Raw genomic sequence first — 18,248 nt, 5'->3', positions numbered from 1 at the left:
GCTTACCTTTCCCGTGCTGCGCACTCCCTTCCAGAGCGAGAAGTAGACGAGCACAAAGACGGCGAAGAGGCAGAGCGCCAGGGGCCATCGGACGCCGCCGATCTGGTCGATGCCGCCGGACAGGTGGATCTGCAGCACTTGCCTCCTGCCGCGGAAAGCAGGGAAACTTTGAGGCCCTTACACACCGACAAGTCTCCGAGCCTATACTCTGCATCGCGATGCACTCGGAAGGCCAATTCTTTGGCTTGTATACAGTCAATACCACCAACGCGAAGAGACCACGTAGCTCCAGTAGCCTTACGATCATCGCAAAAAAACAAAAAACGATTAGTTTTTTTTTTTTTTCATTACTCAGTTTGCATAACCTTTAGGAGCAATACTGCTAACCGTTCTCATCGGCTCCACTGAAATCAAATCAAATTGAGGTCTTTTGCGTGTCAAATTGACGAAGGGCGTCGGGCACGCCCCCTGCAGAAGACTGAGGAGTAATTTCGTCCATCTGGGGATCTTTTTTGCGTGCACCTGAAATCTCGCTTTACGTTGCGTCTTCGCAATGAGCCTCCGTCGAGTTGCGAGCGCTTCAACGGAGTTTTGAGCCTATAGATTCGTTGCTCTGGGGCAGGGGGCGCGAGCGCGTCCGGAAGACGCGACTAGGTTATGCTGGCTGCATCATCCGTGTGGCGCTGTAGCGTTCGATTTTGCACGTGCCTCGTTCGAATACAAGCAGCTGTCAGCATCTGTAGATGCGCGGTAACAAAACGCCTAAAGAAAGTAAAAAAAAAAAAAAGAAAAAAAAAAAAGACCAGAATTCTCCAGCTCGCGGCCGCAGCGTTCCATTAAACATTCCTTTCATCTTCGCTTTCTTTCATAGCTTCCTCGAGCACGTGTATTTCACTTTACGTGATAGCGAAGCCGAAGCTACTCGCAAAAGCGCGTCCTCCTGAACGATGCTCGCACTGCACGAGCGCGCGTGCGTGGCAGGGACGCTGAAAGCTCGCAGGTCGATCCTTTAGCCTCTGCTACGCTGGCACTTAGAATGGAACGGAGTAGAGAAAACTTTAGTGAGGAAGTGTATTGATGCATGTTCGAAACGCGAGCCAAATATTATATTTTGCTCGCCTGGAGCGCTGCACAAAACTTGAGAGCAACGAGCCTATAGACTGAGGATTTATACGCCGGCGCTTTGCCTCGGCGCCACCTGTTATATTACCCAAGCATCAAGGAGAATGCAGAAATTGGTGTTCCACGCGCCGCATGTGCTGGCCTCAGCAGTAGTAACTTTTCTAAAGCAAATACTTAAAACAAATGGCATCTTGCACGCGCGTTCGTCAACGCTTTATTTTAGTTATTTACTTTGAATCTTTTATACGGGGAAGGCTTGCGCGTGTGGGCGCGTGGAACGCCAATCCCTGCATTCTTCTTGATGCTCGGGGAACATAGCAAATGGTATATAGACCCATCTCACGAAGCGTTTCATGCGTGTTTGACGCAGCCATAACGGTAGCTCAGAAAAGGTATAGGCAGGCGCCCGTTTACGAGACGGCTCGTGCCGTCTCGTGCTTCGCTCGCGCAGACCTCCAGCGGGGGTGTGTGCAGAAAGACCACAGATCCTACGATGCATGGCTGCAGCAGTGGCGTACTCAAACTAGCTGGTGAGATCGGTCTTTTGCAAGCATGGCGCCACAACTGGTGTCCCATGCGTGCTAGCACGTGCCACAGGTGCGTGAACGTAGCTTTGGCGAGCTTGTAATCGCACGGGTGTGCCTGCTCGAGCAAAGACATGGCGGTGGCCAATCACCCAGCTTGCAATCGTCGACGTGCGCGATCGAAATCATCAATGTGATCGGCGTGCCACGATTGGCCGAAGGCCGACTATGACGTCAGCAAAGGATTTTTCATCGACGGAAACAAGAGGAGTGTTAGAACTTTAATTTTGGCGGTGTTGGCAGTGTTGCTTTGAAGGAGTAATGATTTCAAGCTTCCACCATGCTAATTACAAACGCCATCGAACTTGCTGCCCGCAAGTTAATGACGTCACGAGAGGGAACCAGAGGAGGGCGCCACCAAAATATATCGCCGCTAATACACCTTTGCAAGTGGGATCCCGGCTTAACCTCGAGCCGCGCGCCAAGGTGAGGCGGACCTACTCTCCAGCCAGGACGTTTGCTGGTTGTTGTACAATGTTGCCAAGCGTCTCTCGCCGAAGCGTACGCCACTGAGCGCAGAAAGAAATTAAAAAAAATTATTATAAAACGTACACGTGTCGTCTTCGACCGCGAAAGAGCACGGACAATTAAATAGAATGCCTAAACCGGTAACAAATAAAAAAATTTCAAAAATATCTAAAGTCTCAAGGTGCTCTTCAGAATGCGCCACAAGTCGCATGGCCTTTGCATCAACGATGGCTGCGCTCGCGGCAGCTCTGGCTTCCACAACATGCAGGAACAGAGGCTGCGATCGTTATGAAGTCAGCTCCAACCCTTAAAGATGTCCCGTCCTACAATATGTGATGCTACGATACTGTGTGGATACCTCCTCCTGCGTTCCGAGACAATAAGTGTGCCGCTAACTTTAGCCATCGGCGATGCAGCAAACGGCACCATCTTGTCATCACGCACCCCACTGACGTGCCCCTGGCGCGCCCCAGCATGGCGGAAACGGTACGGGGCGCCAGCATCGCTCAAAATGGCAGCGCACAGGAGCCTTTCTTGCAAACGTGTATAGAGAGTATTCACTGGCGGCCATAGCTGTGTGCGCGAATGCTGAGTGCGTGCTGATGGCGAGCTTCCATAGTTCTTTTGCAACGTGCGTTCCGCACCATCAAGAGTGCCGGTCTTGGCAGCCTATAGTTGTGAGCTCGTTCTGAGCATGCGCTCTAAAGAGCACCCACAAATATTAGAAGTCATAATATGTACACCTCGTGACGTGGCACGCTATTCAAGTTGTGTGCTTAGTGAGCGCGTGAGCGCCATGGGCTCGCTCCCCGAGCTATGCGGGCTTCGCGCGATGTATTCCTCATAAAATTAGTTCCGCGACAACCACCTAAAGAGTCAGGCTCTATCTGTCTTGGTGGGTCCGCTTGGTCACGGACCCGGTGAGATCTCCCTATTGATGCCCGATACAGTAATGTACTAAAATATTGGTCCATTTTGTGAGCTGTCGACAATCCCGAGAAATGCACGCATTCACCCAATTATTCGCCGAAACTTTGTGTATATAAAAGGGTATTCATATTGACGAGATTCGTCTTTTCCTTGTTAGGGAGGCTTTTTTGGGTTTTGTATTTCTCGCTTCAAGAAATCGGTAGTTCAATTATAAAGCTGGGTGACGAGGATATAGCTTCACATGACTCTTGTGCTCTTTGGACTACAATACTATATGCATACTAGCGCGCACCAAACGGAACGAAATCTAGAATATCATACCTGATGCCCTTTCGTCGAAACGCGTCGGGGTTAACCAGTCTCCGTAGAAAGTTCAATAACAATCCCTCGAATGCGTCATAATGATCGAGTGACTGTTGTAGAGTCGCTCGACGAGCAAACAGAAATTGTGTAGTGTTTATTTAGACAGCGGAACGTTGACCCCAGTGAGCGACCGCTGTCTCCATAGATGAAAGATTTCACCAGTGCAGTACCACAACTAGCCCTGGGTTCTTTAACCTGCATCACGCATAACCGCAGGCCGGTACGATGCGCATCCTGATCAAAACTGGCGTAATTGAGCCCACAACCCCTAGGTTTTGTACTCGGAAAGTTATGAAGATCTTGTTTCTCTAGGATATACGCAGGGTATCACAACAAAACAATTACAAGGTTTCTTTCACCGCAAAAATAAACTAGGCATCGCCGCACGCTCATTCTCCGCCCAAAGGTAGAGCTAGAGGTCACGACCAGATGCCAAAGTTTTAGCCCGAACGGACACCTTATTTAAAAGTTATGAGTGATTTTCTAAAAATTTCAATGGGAAAATGACGGCCGACGGAGTTTTTGAAAACATGGGGCTCTATGGCATCAGAAACCGAAAACGGGCAAAAATTGGCTCCCTTTTCCCATTGAAATTTTCAGAAAATCACTTACAACATTCGAATAAAGTATCGGATCGGGCCGAAACATTGGCATCTGGTTGTGACCTCTAGCGCTACCTTTGGGCGGAGAATGACCGTTCAACGAATGCCTGGTTTATTTTTGCGGTAAAAAAGAAAACTGTAAATATTTTTTGTGGCATTTTGTATATCCACGTTTTTTGCTTCCTGTCGTTGTCAGTCACGTGGGTTCCGTATCAGGTATGCGGGACGAAATAATAATAAAACATTTCAACCTGAAATAGGTGAGGCAAAACAAGAATGTGGGACAATCACGCACTTTTGGTAAGCACCTTCCAGGGGCGTGGAGAGATCAAAGCGATGTTTTACCGCACACCAGAAGTGACGATCGACATTCAAGATGGCTGCGCCCTTGTGGAAAAGGTGCATATTAATTTAATCACTGTGGCTCTCTTCAAAAAAAGGAAAACAGTGCTTTTATATATGTTTCTTTTTTTTAAATGAGCGAAATAAACCGATAGCTTCAAAATATACTTCTCAAAATTGTAATACAAGTCACTTGCAAAAGAAAAAAATCACTGTTTTTAGTACCGAATTTAATGCACGGTATCGTTCATTTAGTTCCTCGTTGAAAAGAAATGCAGGACGATATGGACTGTCCGTTATACTATAGATGGCTTCTATATAGGACGCCTCGCGGAATGATCCATGGATGAAACGCGGCTAGCGGGCGCTGGTCCCCACGCGGTAATGTGTTTCGGCAAGTGGTCCCACCCTTCGAGCCCCGGCCGGTGGAGGGCCCTATCGGGGTTTCCGCATTGATCGCCTCATTACCCTAGGAGGTGCACCGGAGCCGATAAGAGGCCCCCTCTGTCGAGCGCCCGATAAAGACGGTTTTTCTCGAGGCCCGGTCGCAACAGGTTGCTGGCGCTTCGATTGGGAAGCACACTGCCGTCGGAGGACCCCCTGCCATGCCCCTTCTCCGCAGCGCGATACAGCGAAAGAGAGAGAGAGAGAGAGACAGAAAGAAAAAGAGAGTTATTGACGGTTTCACAAGAGCCATATTCCGATTCTTCTCGATAAAGTTGCCGCTCAAGACGCCTCAAAACGTTCGATCGAAGTAGTCGTACTCGTACGTTACCTTCGTGGTTCGGTTAGGACGACGTCGCTCTTTGAACGCGTCCGTGCGCGTTCAAAGAGCGCGCACGGACGCGCTCTTCATGAGCGCGTCCGTGAGCATGAGCAAATATTACGAATCATGAAACTCAGAAATTGTATTCATCCTGACATCCGGTATTGTCCTGCATGACACTGAGCTTTTCCAGATGCCTGGGCTCTCAAACGTTACGGCATGCATGCTGTCCTGTGGTGTCCTTGCCCTGGCTGGTGTCCCACGTTTGTAAGGACGCACGCGGAAATGCCTAATTTATACTGTGCGATTTTACTTGTGATTTCGCAATTGCAACGTCGCTGGATGGAAAAAGAAATCGGTGGTGCTTAATTTTGCAGCTGCGAAATCGCAAGCAAAATCGAATTATGTGAATGAAGCACGACTCACATCGTGCGATTTCGCTTGCGATTTCGCAACTGCTACGTTGAGCCCCGCAGCTTCCATTACGTTTTTTATGCAACACGAGTGATGTCGAAATCGCGAAATCGCAACTAAATCGCACACTGGGAATCGGGCTGCAGGCTTCAGAAGCCTACAATCGCATGTGCTGTCTTCGGGAAGCAAAAGACCAGTCGTGAATGAGATAAGCGTGCGGTTTCGTGACCCATCAGCAATGTAGTACCCAATGGTGCCTGAAACGCATCTCCGTCTGGTCTGTTTACAGCGTCTTGACTTCTATTGGTCACTGAATTTTCGCCTCTTGATGTCACAAATGACTCATGCTGTTAAAGGCCGCGATCCTCGCGGTGGCCAAACACTGCAGAAGGAAGAGGCATAAGAAAAGAAGGGGTAAACGGGAACAAAGTATCCGGGTCATAGGTCATTCGGAGGTGAATATGACAGACGCCTGTTTTGTTGTAGCAGATTTCTTCTCGTTACCACCGGTAAGAGGACTTTGCCGGCGAGTAGACGTTTTAGCAGCTCTGAATGAGCGCCGGCACAACTGACGTTCACCATTTGTTTCCTTTCATTCCGTTATTTGCCCTTCATTACCGTGGACGCGCGTCAGGTTATTGACCTTGTAGACACCACACTGTTCTATTCCCCAACGCAGAGTTTGCGTGGATTCGGCGATACCCATTTTAGGGACATGGGCATCTTGGTGAGCTTTACTACAGAAGTTCAGGCCATAGAAAATGGGTCTATGACCATACCAAACCCGCGTGTGTTTCGCAGAAACGGAAGAAGGCATTACTGTAGGGAACTTCAGTAATACAGTCATGTGATTACTTAAAAGTAATCCTTCCGGTGGGCGTGTATACTCGACGCGAGCGGATCTGTAGTCACTGCCGGAAATTGCAGGACGTTGCTTGTTTTCTTTACGCTTCTCAAGCCTAATTAATTCCCATGGTTTGATTCTGCTTGCGATTTCGCAGCTGCAGCATTGAATCCCGCAACCTTTACCACGCTTTTTTTTTTTTTTACCGCACGAGCAACGTTGCAACTGCGAAATCGCAAGCAAAATTGCACCAAGCGAATCCGTTTCACATCGTAATTCGTTCCTCGGTGTGTGAGAAGATCTACTAGCAAAAGGACAGGCAGAGTAAAGCTCCCGAAGCTGCGGCTCCAGGCCTTCAAGGGCGAGGTCAGCGGTTGGCAGAGCTTATGGGAGCAGTTCAGTGGTGCCGAAACCCGGGACAGAACGCCGAACGAATGAACTTGTACTTTAAAGGAGGAGATGGCGGCGACGCCGACCTCAGCAGTGAAAGAACGGTGACTGTGCATACGTATATCTCTCCAGTGCTCTGTGTAATTCAGTTTATGTCAATATATGCTCAATTTCACTTTATGCTGTACCGCAGCGAAGGCTGGAAGCGCGAGCTCATAGCGTTGGCAGCTGCCCTTAGTGCACGATAGCTTGTGCCGCCGAGACGGGCCCCTAGAGGAAGGAGCTCGCGCTTGTAGCCTTCCCTGCGGTACATCATATGGGTAACCAGAGTATAGTTGTTTCCCCTATTTGTGACCATTTCTCATCAGTTTAAAATTGCGCGCTGCTTCAGCCACACGGTGTTCTCATCGCCTTATGTCACAAACTCATTGGCTGCAGATCGACGATAAGAAGCTCTGGATTCACTCCGCCCTGGGTTTCTTGAGCTGTCGGCGACTGTACTCTTTAAGGAAATCCGGAGGGTCTACTTTCCCGCAAAGCACTTGTGGGAGGCAATCGTTGCAATCTACGGATCAAGCTTGGCGAAGGCCCTAAGAAAGCAGACTGACTGGTCCGTGCCACTGAACATGGTTAAACTTCATGCTCAAGTCCATAGTGCAAACTGTTTTGCTTTCGTTCTTTTTTGTTGTACGTTTAAACATACTGTCACAAATGCGAGGCAGGGAGGCTGAATAACAAGCGAAACAAAAAGTTTAATGTAAAAATGAGCGTCGAGTTATTGGCGTGACAGCTGACTTGGGCGAGAATGCCTCGGCAAGGCCATGCTGGAATTGTTATCTGGAATATTCGGCCTTGAATGTTCGAGCGTCGAACATTCGGCGTATAACTAAACATAGAGAAGAAAGTCTCAAGAAATTGAGCAGAATCAATGAATAAACGTTATTTCAAAAGCCGGGCATCGAACCCCTGACACCTGCATGGTAGCCGCGTCCGTTCCCTCTCGGCTACGCACGCGGCAATATTGTAAGGATGCCTCGTCACTCGCCAAGCTCCCTCCATAGATTGCAGTGATAGGCTCTCCCAAAGGCTTTGCAGGACTGTAGACAATCCAGAGAGTGATATATAGTCACTGAGAGCTGAAGAAAAGCAGGACTGTGGCTGTCATCATGCTTTTTGCTTCGTGATTCGTTCTTTGGCGTTCTTATCGTCTAGTGGCACAATTTGAATGGCTGCGGAGCGATAATAAGACGCTCAAGACTAGCCTGGTCCTGCGTTCCTTAAGGTGCAACCCAACTGTGCATGACGTTTTGGTGTTTTTTGACGGCTTATAACTTTCTTTCTATTTATCTTACGTTATAAAGCTAATGTCAAATTAAAGAGATATTTTTCAACGATACTTTAATGTCTCGATATTACGATTATTTTTAGTTGTTAGTTAATTTGTTAGCTTTTAATAGACAACAGTCTCTAATATAAAAAAAAAACTTATTTCTCGAGTTATAACGTCCCACCGTACATGATATTTTACGTGAGAGTTCGGTTGGATGTAATAAATTAAAAAAAAAATTAGCACCGAACCGTACAGATAATGTATATTTTAAAATAAAAAAAATAAAGTTTAAAATGGTAGTATTTTACAGCGCTATAAAAACGAAATCACGTCAACTGATCAAAATAACGAGACATTAAGTTGTGAAGCATCCTTCGATATTACATTTTCCACAACTTTCATATTGATATATTACACGTTAAGAATGTATAAGACCTCAAACTTTTCCCATTCAGTTACGGCAAATTGTAGATTCTTTATATAAAGTACTGATGGCGAAACGTGTTCGAGAACAGCTTGATGTGCATTTTCCGTCGTGTTCCACTTGCGCTCTCAAGAAAAAAGGGTGTGAAAGGGTGTATTGTTACACCCTTTGTCCCATATAATACACCCCAAAACTTCATTTCGACGTACAGAGCCCTATAGTCGAACAGACGACCCAAAATTTTACGAGGGGCTTGATAACGGTGCGATATAACTTATAATATAGCTAAAGTACGTATCAAAGATCACAGAAAGAAAACACCAAAAAAGCCCCGCTTATTTTTGTTTTGTTATTGTCAGTAAAACATACATTAGCTATTTTAATAAGTTGTACCACACGGCTATCAAGCCCCTCGTCAAATTTAGGGCCGTCTGTTCGACTGTAGGGCGCTGTACGTCGAATTGAAGTTTGGGGGTGTATTAAATGGGACAAAGGGTGTAACAATACACCTTTTCACACCTTTTTTCTTGAGAGTGTGGAACGCCACGTGAAAGACAAAAAATGACAAAAAAGCGCCAGATTTCAGGGTGTCAGATGTCTGGATGCCCGCAGTGAGCGAGCCAGAGATGTCAGAACAACAAGTGCGAGGCTGCGGGTGCACCACAGCTGCTTTTGCGCGCGTTCTACTGTGCGTCGGTACACATGCCTGACGCGATGCAAATGAAATGGACGCAATGAAAGGGATTCCGCAATAGACCGATCTCACCAAGCGTTGCACGCATGCGTGACGCCGCCATAACTGTAGTTCATAGGATGCAGACGCCAGTTCACGAGACAGCTCATGCCGCATCGTATTCTGCTCGCACAGAGCTCCAGCGGGGTTGTCGCGCGTGCAGAAAGACTACAGCTCCCACGATGCATGGCGGCAGCGGTGGCATACTCAAACTAGATGGTGAGATCGGTCTATTTGGAATTCCACCACGTATGCGAAAACATTTGAATGTTTTCAACACTTGCAAAAATAATTTTCGCAACCAAACTATACTTGTCGGAATGGTTTGACTATATTTTGTTTCATAAACCACCTCGGTGGCTCTTAAGTGGCAATGATATTAAAGCAAAACTCAAAACATTAAATCGTCTCAGTGCCTCTGAGCCAACGCGCTGGCTCGTGAATCTATATTTGTCGGGTTTAAATATCGGCTGAGGTACCCGCAATCCGACGGAGGCCAATCTGAGATTTCGGTTGGACGTCAAAAGATCTCCAGTTAGTCAAAATAAACCAGCATATATATTTTTTTTTATTGGGGCGTGTTAAGCGATTTTTGTTGGTTTGGCTTGTGAAACCCTGAGATCTAATATTTGCTTTGCTTTACCTGAGTTTGGAGCGCAGCCAACGCTACGGGCTGATGAAGCCACCGAAGCAGCGCCAGGAGCTCGAGGTCAAGCTGTTCGTTTTCTTTCCGTGCCTATGCGGTCGGGCTAAAGTAAAGCCACTAAATAAGCTACGCTTCGTACACATCTTGGCGCTTAAGATAATGGTTATCAGTTATCTAAAGCTTTATCTGAAATAACAAGAAACGGTTTTCGGTCTTCCACAATTGTTTAAATAGTTCGTGACAAAGCAAAGCAATATTACGTGCGTTCCTGACACAGAAACTAATGCTGGGAAGTCGCACTTTTGAATCAAGACAATCGGCAGTTCCGTTTGATTTGTTACTAACCTCCAAGATGGCGGCGCCCACAACAATATCGGGGCAAAAAGTGCCGATACTCTTAGCGTAGCTCATTTGGTTTGCTCACAGGCTAAAACAAGTGTGGTAAGGGATGGTTGGTCGAGTGTGTTGTGTCACCGCAGATCACAGCAGGGACCCTGGGTTCAGTCGCCCATCTGCATCCTACCGTCGTGCGATTGTGTACCACATATACTGCGTAATGCACGTTAAAGACCCCAAGCTAACAGTTGTACAGCACTTTTAGAGCGCAGCTCTTAGGCGCCCGTTTCTGGCTTGAGCGGCGTCGCCGTCGGCGTAACCAAGGTCACCCCAAGGCCACGTGACCCCCTGAGGTCGCGTGTCCCCTCTCAAGGTCACCTCAAGGTCACGTGACCCCCCAAGGTCACCCCAAGGTCACGTGACCCACCGAGGTCACGTGGCCCTCCTCCCGAGGTCATGTGACCCCCCTCCCCACCGAAGTCACGTGACACACCCACCCCCGAGGTCACGTGACCCCCTCCCCCCGAGGTCAGGTGACCCCCCCGGAGCATATTAAAGAATGATGGGAGGGGGAGGAGAAGGAGGAGGAGGAAGCGGGGGCTACCTCCCCTCAGTACCCTTCCCTTCTCCTCCTCAAGAGCTGCGCTCCAATTCGGCGTTACAGGGAGTTGTAAATGGCTTTCACTTTTTTTATAACCTTCAACGGGTAACAATGTCGCCCTACGAAACTGCTGCTCTCTAAAAGACTAACGAATATTTTTGAATGCGCCGTTACATTGCGCTTTTAATTCGTGTTCGCGTGTTTGCGTTTTTTCTTTAGTACATTTTCGATTATGCGGCTCTTACTTAGAATGAAACATACTATAGTTGTCGGGATTCTGGAAAATATTACATGACTAAGAAAATGGCACGTGAACGCAAGAGACACAAAAGAACCAAACACACACACATAGGCGCACTCATTAAAAATAATTGAAATAATAGAATTGATTATAATTGTGTTTTCAAAGGTTTGAGCCCACCAAAAGCTATATACGCCTCGCAAGTGGGCTTATTTTCGTCTTCTGCACATGAGAAAGGAAGTACCGGTGACGTCAGAACGCCAAGCCCTGATTGGCTGATCGCGACCCCCTATCTCAGCGTCGTCTGCTCCTTCGCAACGTCGTCTGCTCGCAACATCGTCTGCGTGTGTCTTACCTTTCCTGCGACTTTCAGAAGTGCAGGTCTTTACGAGCGAGCTCGACTTCGCCTTTCAGAGAGGGCAGACGAAATAACTCGAGCGGTACGTTGTTTTTGTCTAACTAGCAGACGCGCATCAAGAAGGGAAGTTAAAGGACTCACTGGCGAGGTGTCCCGAGGCGCCGAGGTTTGTTTGCTAAGAACCGAGAGGTGAGCGTGTTAGTGTCCGCAAGTTCCCTCCCAAATACTTTTTCCATCCTTTCGTGTGCGGCGAGACCCCTCATTCTTTAACGGCGTCGGCGGGTTGGCGCAGTTAACGTCGTCTGCTTTACGTCTGCTAGTCAAGGCGATGGCTGCTTTACCTTTCCTGCGTCTGTCGGAGATTCACCGCTTTTTCACCGGCGAGAGTCACCGTTTCCTCGGGAAACAAGGAGATAACAAGAGGAAGAAATTGACCTCTTATTCTAAAACTGAGGTCAGCGATCAAAGTATAATACGGGAAGGGTTCACAAGGGTCGCGCGGGCATATTCCATTCAGCACGCCAGCCGGTCGTGGGCAGACGGTCGCCGAGTCGCGGAGTGCCTGCTAAGCCTAGCTGCCGTGCTCGCTTGGTCGCGTTCGGTGGAATCGTGGCCGTTGGAGCTTTTCCCGGGTGTTTGTGGATCATCGTTCTTGTTCGTCGTGGTCTGTTTCAAGTACTTTTTGCTTTTTTTTTTTTTTTTTTGCTGCTTAAAGTCGGGACGCGTGAGAAGCCCACGTAGAAAAATAAACGTCCGAGGGTCGTCGCGACCGCTACGCTGTCGGCCATGCTGATTTGATCGTAAGAAGTGCGCAAGACAGCTTCGGAGCTGTCGTAGGATTTCGTCGTAACCTGCGCAAAACTTACGAAAATTTCTTTTCGTGAATACGAATTTGTTCTTAAGTTATGTCTTAGGCACATTTTTGGCGTAAGATCGTTTCGTGAATCTGGCCTCTGCACTTCCGCAAGTCGCAGGAAAGGTAAGACAGACGCAGACGACGTTGCGAGCAGACGACGTTGCGAAGGAGCAGACGACGCTCAGGTAGGGGGTCGCGATCAGCCAATCAAAGGTCGGCGTTCTGACGTCATCGCTACCCCCTGCGCAAGAAGCAGACGAACTTGCCCTCCGCATAAAAGCGAGCTCGATGCTTTGAATGGTGCGCTTGTTCACTAGAAGTGTAGTTTAAGGCAGTATGCTCGCACTTGTGTGTTCCTCTTCGCTCATAGGATAAAACAAAACACTGTACTGGTAAGGTATTTAGTCAAACAAAGCTTACCTTCCGTATATGTGCAATGACCTCAGTTTTTGCGTGATTACACGCTAGTTTATCATTATTGTTCTTGTTTCCCAATTTGATTCACTTCGTGCTCTTTTGTGTGCTACATGCAATAGAGACCAAAGTAACTCAGAAACATTCTATTTTGCAGATTGTAAAAAAAAAAAAAAAAAAAAACCTATGCGACTTGTTACGTGTGCCACGATCAATAGAAAATATTCTAAACTTCACATGTGACCGCTTGCGTGAGTAAACAATGTTGTTCGTCACGAACAATTATAATTGTATGAAATAACGTGGAAAACTCTCGTTCTAGGCACACGACCGTTGGCATGCAGTGAACACTCATAATCGGCGGCGATTTGATTGGTAACTGTCAGCAGGCGGAGTTTTTCTATCAACAAAGAGCTGGAATGTTTCCTTCTTTCTGTTGTAAGCAATCAGGAGACAACTTACACCAGGCACGTAGCCAGGATTTTGTTTCGGGTGGAAGGGGGGGGGGGGGGGGGGGGGAGGCGCCCATGACAAAATGCTGTGTGAGGGGGAGGGGGGAGAGGAGGCCCCAGCAAAATGGAAGATTTCGGGGGGGGGGGGGGGGGGGGGGGCGGGCCCCATGGGCCGCCCCCCTGGCTACGCGCCTGACTTACACCACATCTGAAGTTAATAAAGTGCTAGAAATAATCAAACATAACGGCCTGAGCAGTATATGTGTACAAGCTTTAGCTTTCGATGCACCCTTAACTTTTGTTACGCTCAACGCTAGTGTAGTATGTAGCGCTGTTTCAGTCTTAATCAGCGTACCATGTGCGTGCTTACACTATATTTTATACAGCGTCAAACTCTACCCGTTTGCATCGTTTTTTTTTTTTTTTTTTTGCACACAACTACTTGCGCGCATAAATCACCAAGTTAATACTGGTACAGGACGCCACCAACAATATTTAGAGGGCGTTTACCGCAAAAATAAACTACGCATCACCTAACGCTCATTCTCCGCCCAAACGTAGCACTAGGTCACAACCAGACGCCAAAGGTTCATCCCGTACGGACACCGTATTCAAAAGTTATAAGGGATTTTGTGAAATTTTCAATGGGGGAATGGAGTCCATATTTGCCAGTTTTCGGTTTCTGGTGCCATAGAGCCCCATGAATTGGAAAACTCCGTCGGTCGCCATTTCCCAATGAACTTTTCAGAAAATCACTTATAACTTTTGAATAAGGTATCGGATCGGGCTGAAACTTTGAAATCTGGTTGTGACCTCTAGCGCTACCTTTGGGCGGAGAATGAGAGTTCGGCGATGCCTAGTTTATTTTTGCGAAAGAAAAAAAAACATGCAATTTTTTTTTTGTTCTGTGTCACTCTGTACATTGCTTAAACTATGTTCAAAAGCTATCCGCAGGCCCAGAATCTCTGCCTGGCCAGTGATTGCATTTATCACTGAATTGGTATTGAAATTAATTCTTAATATTTATTGCTGTGAGTTTTTAACTTCGGCATTTTTTTTATTATGACTCCCGCACCAGTCCTACTTTGGGTTTAGCAAACTCAACAATTAAACTTGAGTGTCATTTTTTTTTTAGTCTCGTGGTTTTGGTCAAAATAAACACCCAGCTACCTAAACGAGACACCTGACCACCCAAAAAATAGTTTATTTTTTAGGTAGCTAATTTTTCAAGCTAGAATTTTGGAAACCCAAGTCTATCACGTCATCACGTTTTCCTGGAAATCCACAAAGAGCCAAACACATGCACGACAAAAGGGCCGGCCCGTCATATTGCCGCCAGCAGAGCCGAGAAAGCAACGCTCGGTCACGGACTTCGATTCGCATTGATTCTTGCACCAGACGTAACTTTCGCCCTGCTTTCTTGTTCTCGAAAGTGCCAATTCATCCTCGCCCGAGCGCGCGACGCTCGAACCTTCTTTGTTGAACTTTCGAGATGGTGACGCACTGTAGATAAGCAGCCCCCAGCGGCCTTGTTGAGTCAGTCTCGCCCTTGCTCTCTGTTACGCGGCCTAATCGCCGACCGCTTTTTTGCTGCCTCGACGCTCTTTCTTTACTTTTTTGTTTGGCACAAGTTCACTAATTAAACCTTTATTTTTTAGTTTACTGTTCGTCCTTTTGTCACCTTCATTCGTGTCAATATAAATCTGATCACATTGAAATATGTGTAATTGCATGGCCTCTAAAATCTCCGATAACGACGCACAGGCAATTTTATATTTTTCAACGTGTCGGTGTGCATGTGTCTCGCCATTTGGCTTCGCGTTTTGTTCTGCCCACATTTGCTGGAGACGTGAGCTCGGAGCGTAGGCAACTGGCTCCCTTGCACGAGAACTGGCGCAGCCGTGCGCGTTCCAAAGAAAGCTTGTGCAGAGAAAAACAAGCAAAGGACCAGGGATGTCAAAATCAGGACAAAGAAAAATACCCCACTGTATCGAGGCGCCACCACACACGATTTCTTGCAAAAAGGTACAGGCCTGGAAGGCGATCCTACCGCCAGCTGTTGGTTTAGAATCACACTAACCAAGGGTGGGGTTGCACCTTAAGCTGTCAGCGACCATAGTTTGTTTTGAGACACGTTCCCGCGTGGTCGGAGGCCACTCACTCGAAGTACTCCTGGGCGGGGCTGGTGGAGTCGTTGGACGCGTTGGCCCTCTCGGCCAGCGTGAGACAGGTCTCGGTGTTCCAGGGGTTGTCGCAGCGGGTCCAGGGCAGCTCCGAGGCCAGCGAGGCTACCAGGTAGTATACGGCCCAGGCGATCACCGTGTTGTAGTACATGGCCATGTACAGGTCCAGGATGCAGATGGCGTAGCCGATGCCTAGGGAGGTCGAGGCCATCATGGGGCCCGGTACGCCGACGTCACTGGGTTACTCCCGTTATCCACAAACGATCGTTTACGAGGAGCCGGGTTAATTACCAAATACCTCGTACTTCGTTTCACAGTCAATACAAAATTGGCTTCCCTCTCCTTCCCACCCATGGCTCCGACAGCACTGCGCGCAACTAGTGCGAGTGAGCCTAGTCACGTGTCTCTCTCCGACACGCTCATTGGCTCACGGGGACCGTATAACCTCCGCCGATTACCGAGTTATGGTGAGAAAGTGTTCAGCAAAGTATTAGCGCTGAATATTTGGCGTCACCTGAGGCCAACGCAAGGCACCGGTTGGACAGGAGATACTGCGTCAGGAGTCGGCTACAAGGACTCGTGTCTTGACTGATCGAAAGCGAGCTCTAGCCGAACACTTAAGCAGAATTCGTGTCCAGTGTGTGCGTTTGGCCTCGTTTAGGTGACGTCTAAAATTCACGGCCTTGCTGTTTAGGAGGTGGGCCCCCTCTCAACACTCGTCTCCGGTAGAGGACGCAAGCAACACGGTTTGCTTGTCTTAGTTGGCACTCTGTACTTCCCTTCAGAACGAAGACGTGCACAGCCAATCACAGCCGCCTATACGATAGATTAAAACGGCTATAGCTACGCCAATAATTAAACAAAGAAGAATATTGACGCTAGGTTTTGGGGATGTGAAATGCAATGCTCAGTGTTGGAGCTAAAACTACGGAAACTGGAACGGCTTTCTGACCGGTGTGTTTACCACAACCCCATTTGCGATCTCCTCATTTACGCCTGATAACGTCAGACTTTTGCCATGTTGTTGCCTGCCGTGATCCTGGTGGTGGAACGGCAGCGGAGGTAGACATGGTAGACGCCCTTTCAGCCGTAGGTCTGTCTCAAAAAACAGTGCAGGGAAACTCTAAGAGTTATGAGTCGGAATGCTCCGACGACAGCGACACTGCCGTTTCGCTCGTTTCTTATGTTTTTGTATTTTTAAACCTTTACGACCAATTACCAAGATTGTGACGTAGTTACCCGTATCGGTTGCCCCTTTGGGACTATACCTTCAATAAATGACGTCGTAACCCGGGAGCGGGTGAAAACCGGGATGGACAACACAAAGCTTTTTGTCGTTCGTCCCATTGAAAAAAAAACGAGGTTGTGTATATGTTTACACAGCCTAAAACTTAGTCTGCCTCAAGGGGCGACGAGTCTCCCAGCTGTAGATGAAAAATTTCACCAGTGGAGTAAAACCGCTAGGCCTGGGGTCATTAACGTGCATCACGCAGTAGTGATACACGACCGCACGCCGGTATGATGCTCATCCAGATCCCGACGCCATCTATCAATACGAACGCCAAACACACCCTGCTACTACACTTGGTCATCTGCGTCGCCGCCCGCGGTAGACTCTGGCAAGTTTCTTGGCTCTATTTTTTTACACAAAGAGAGCTACGCTTTGTAAGTTTACAAGAAAAACCGACTTGTGAAATATACCTTTGACAAAAAGTTTAGATTGCTATGTGCAGGCGTTGATTTTTACGGTCTATTTAGATCGAGCCTGGTGACTCAGGTCACCCTGATTTTTCGGGGGTCACTGTATTCATCTCCAAGGCCAAATCCAGCGCTCTACAGTGGCAGTTTCATACATCGTTGCGTCGCCGGAAAACGCTCAGCTGTCCTCGGTTCGTATATACGCTAGCGTGCACGGCAATCTCGGCAGCCGAATATGACGTTTTTCAGCTGCCTCCAAAGGATTTCGAGAGCCTGTGTTTCGTCAGTGAAAACTTAAGAAACGTAGGGCATTACGATTTCCGAGTATCTTAGAAGCGCTCCGCGGCAAATGATATTCCCCCATTAGCCGATAACAGCAGGACGAATCGCAAGGTAAGAGGTGCGCCAGTGACTATAGTGGCGGTGGTTCAATGACCTTCTCTATAAGCCAGGGGCGATCGCGAATTCGCCAAAAATTTTGGACTATAAAAATAAGAACAAAAAGCATCCGAAGACTGTGGCCGTGGCTCAGAACTATCCCATCCGGTAGCCGAATTCGGCGTTCACGGTTAGCGTGTCAAGTGTGTAGGATGGCTGAGCAGATGCAGACGCAAACAACGAACAGACGCAACAAAAGTTCCAGCGTTTCCCGGCTAAAAAGGCAGCGCTTGCAAAATGGCTTTTTCTTTCTTAGCTCGAAGGGGAGCTTGGAGAGCGATGGAAGGGCTTTTCGCTTGGTGGAGATGGAAATAAGAAAACAAGCGGCGAAAAAAGGCGAAAGCGTCGCTCAATCATCAAGGCCAGAATTAGCTCCCTCCCGCCCCCGTGCGCGTTCCGAACTTACTTTCACGTCGCTCAGTGTGGCTCCACTTGAGCCGCGGGGGAGGAGTAACGAGAGCTATGCACACTGCGCTTGCTCGAGCATGTTTTCCATTTGAGATACAGTATATGTATTGCAAAAAAGATGTGCGCGCCTCATCGAGGATGCTTTTAATACTTCAAGCACCTTCTCTTTTTTTTTTTTTTAGATATGACACATTTCGTGTTTTTTAATATGTGCAATAACAGACTAATGGTCCGTCTTAAACTAAATAGGAAAAAAAATGCAGACGACCAAGCTAGTCTTGCTTATATGAGAGAACATACCATGT

The 18,248-nt window shown here is 47.8% G+C and overlaps 1 protein-coding gene across 1 annotated transcript in view; it reads right to left on the bottom strand.

Moving 5' to 3' along the window:
- The window catches only part of LOC8035258 (sodium-dependent serotonin transporter), a 74,401-nt gene that overhangs the window by 22,051 nt on the left and 34,102 nt on the right, over positions 1–18,248 (bottom strand). Inside the window, exons 3-4 of the mRNA XM_040219116.1 lie at positions 15,378–15,591; positions 7–145 (exon numbers count right to left, since the gene is read on the bottom strand). Coding sequence (XP_040075050.1) covers positions 7–145; positions 15,378–15,591 — 353 coding nt within the window. The remainder of the gene's footprint in view (positions 1–6; positions 146–15,377; positions 15,592–18,248) is intronic.

Source organism: Ixodes scapularis, unplaced genomic scaffold (genome assembly GCF_016920785.2).
Source record: "Ixodes scapularis isolate PalLabHiFi unplaced genomic scaffold, ASM1692078v2 PGA_scaffold1__304_contigs__length_218370807, whole genome shotgun sequence".
Lineage (NCBI taxonomy): Eukaryota > Metazoa > Arthropoda > Arachnida > Ixodida > Ixodidae > Ixodes > Ixodes scapularis.
The sequence above is the reverse complement of the archived record's forward strand: the minus strand, read 5'-3'. Positions and strand labels throughout refer to the sequence as shown.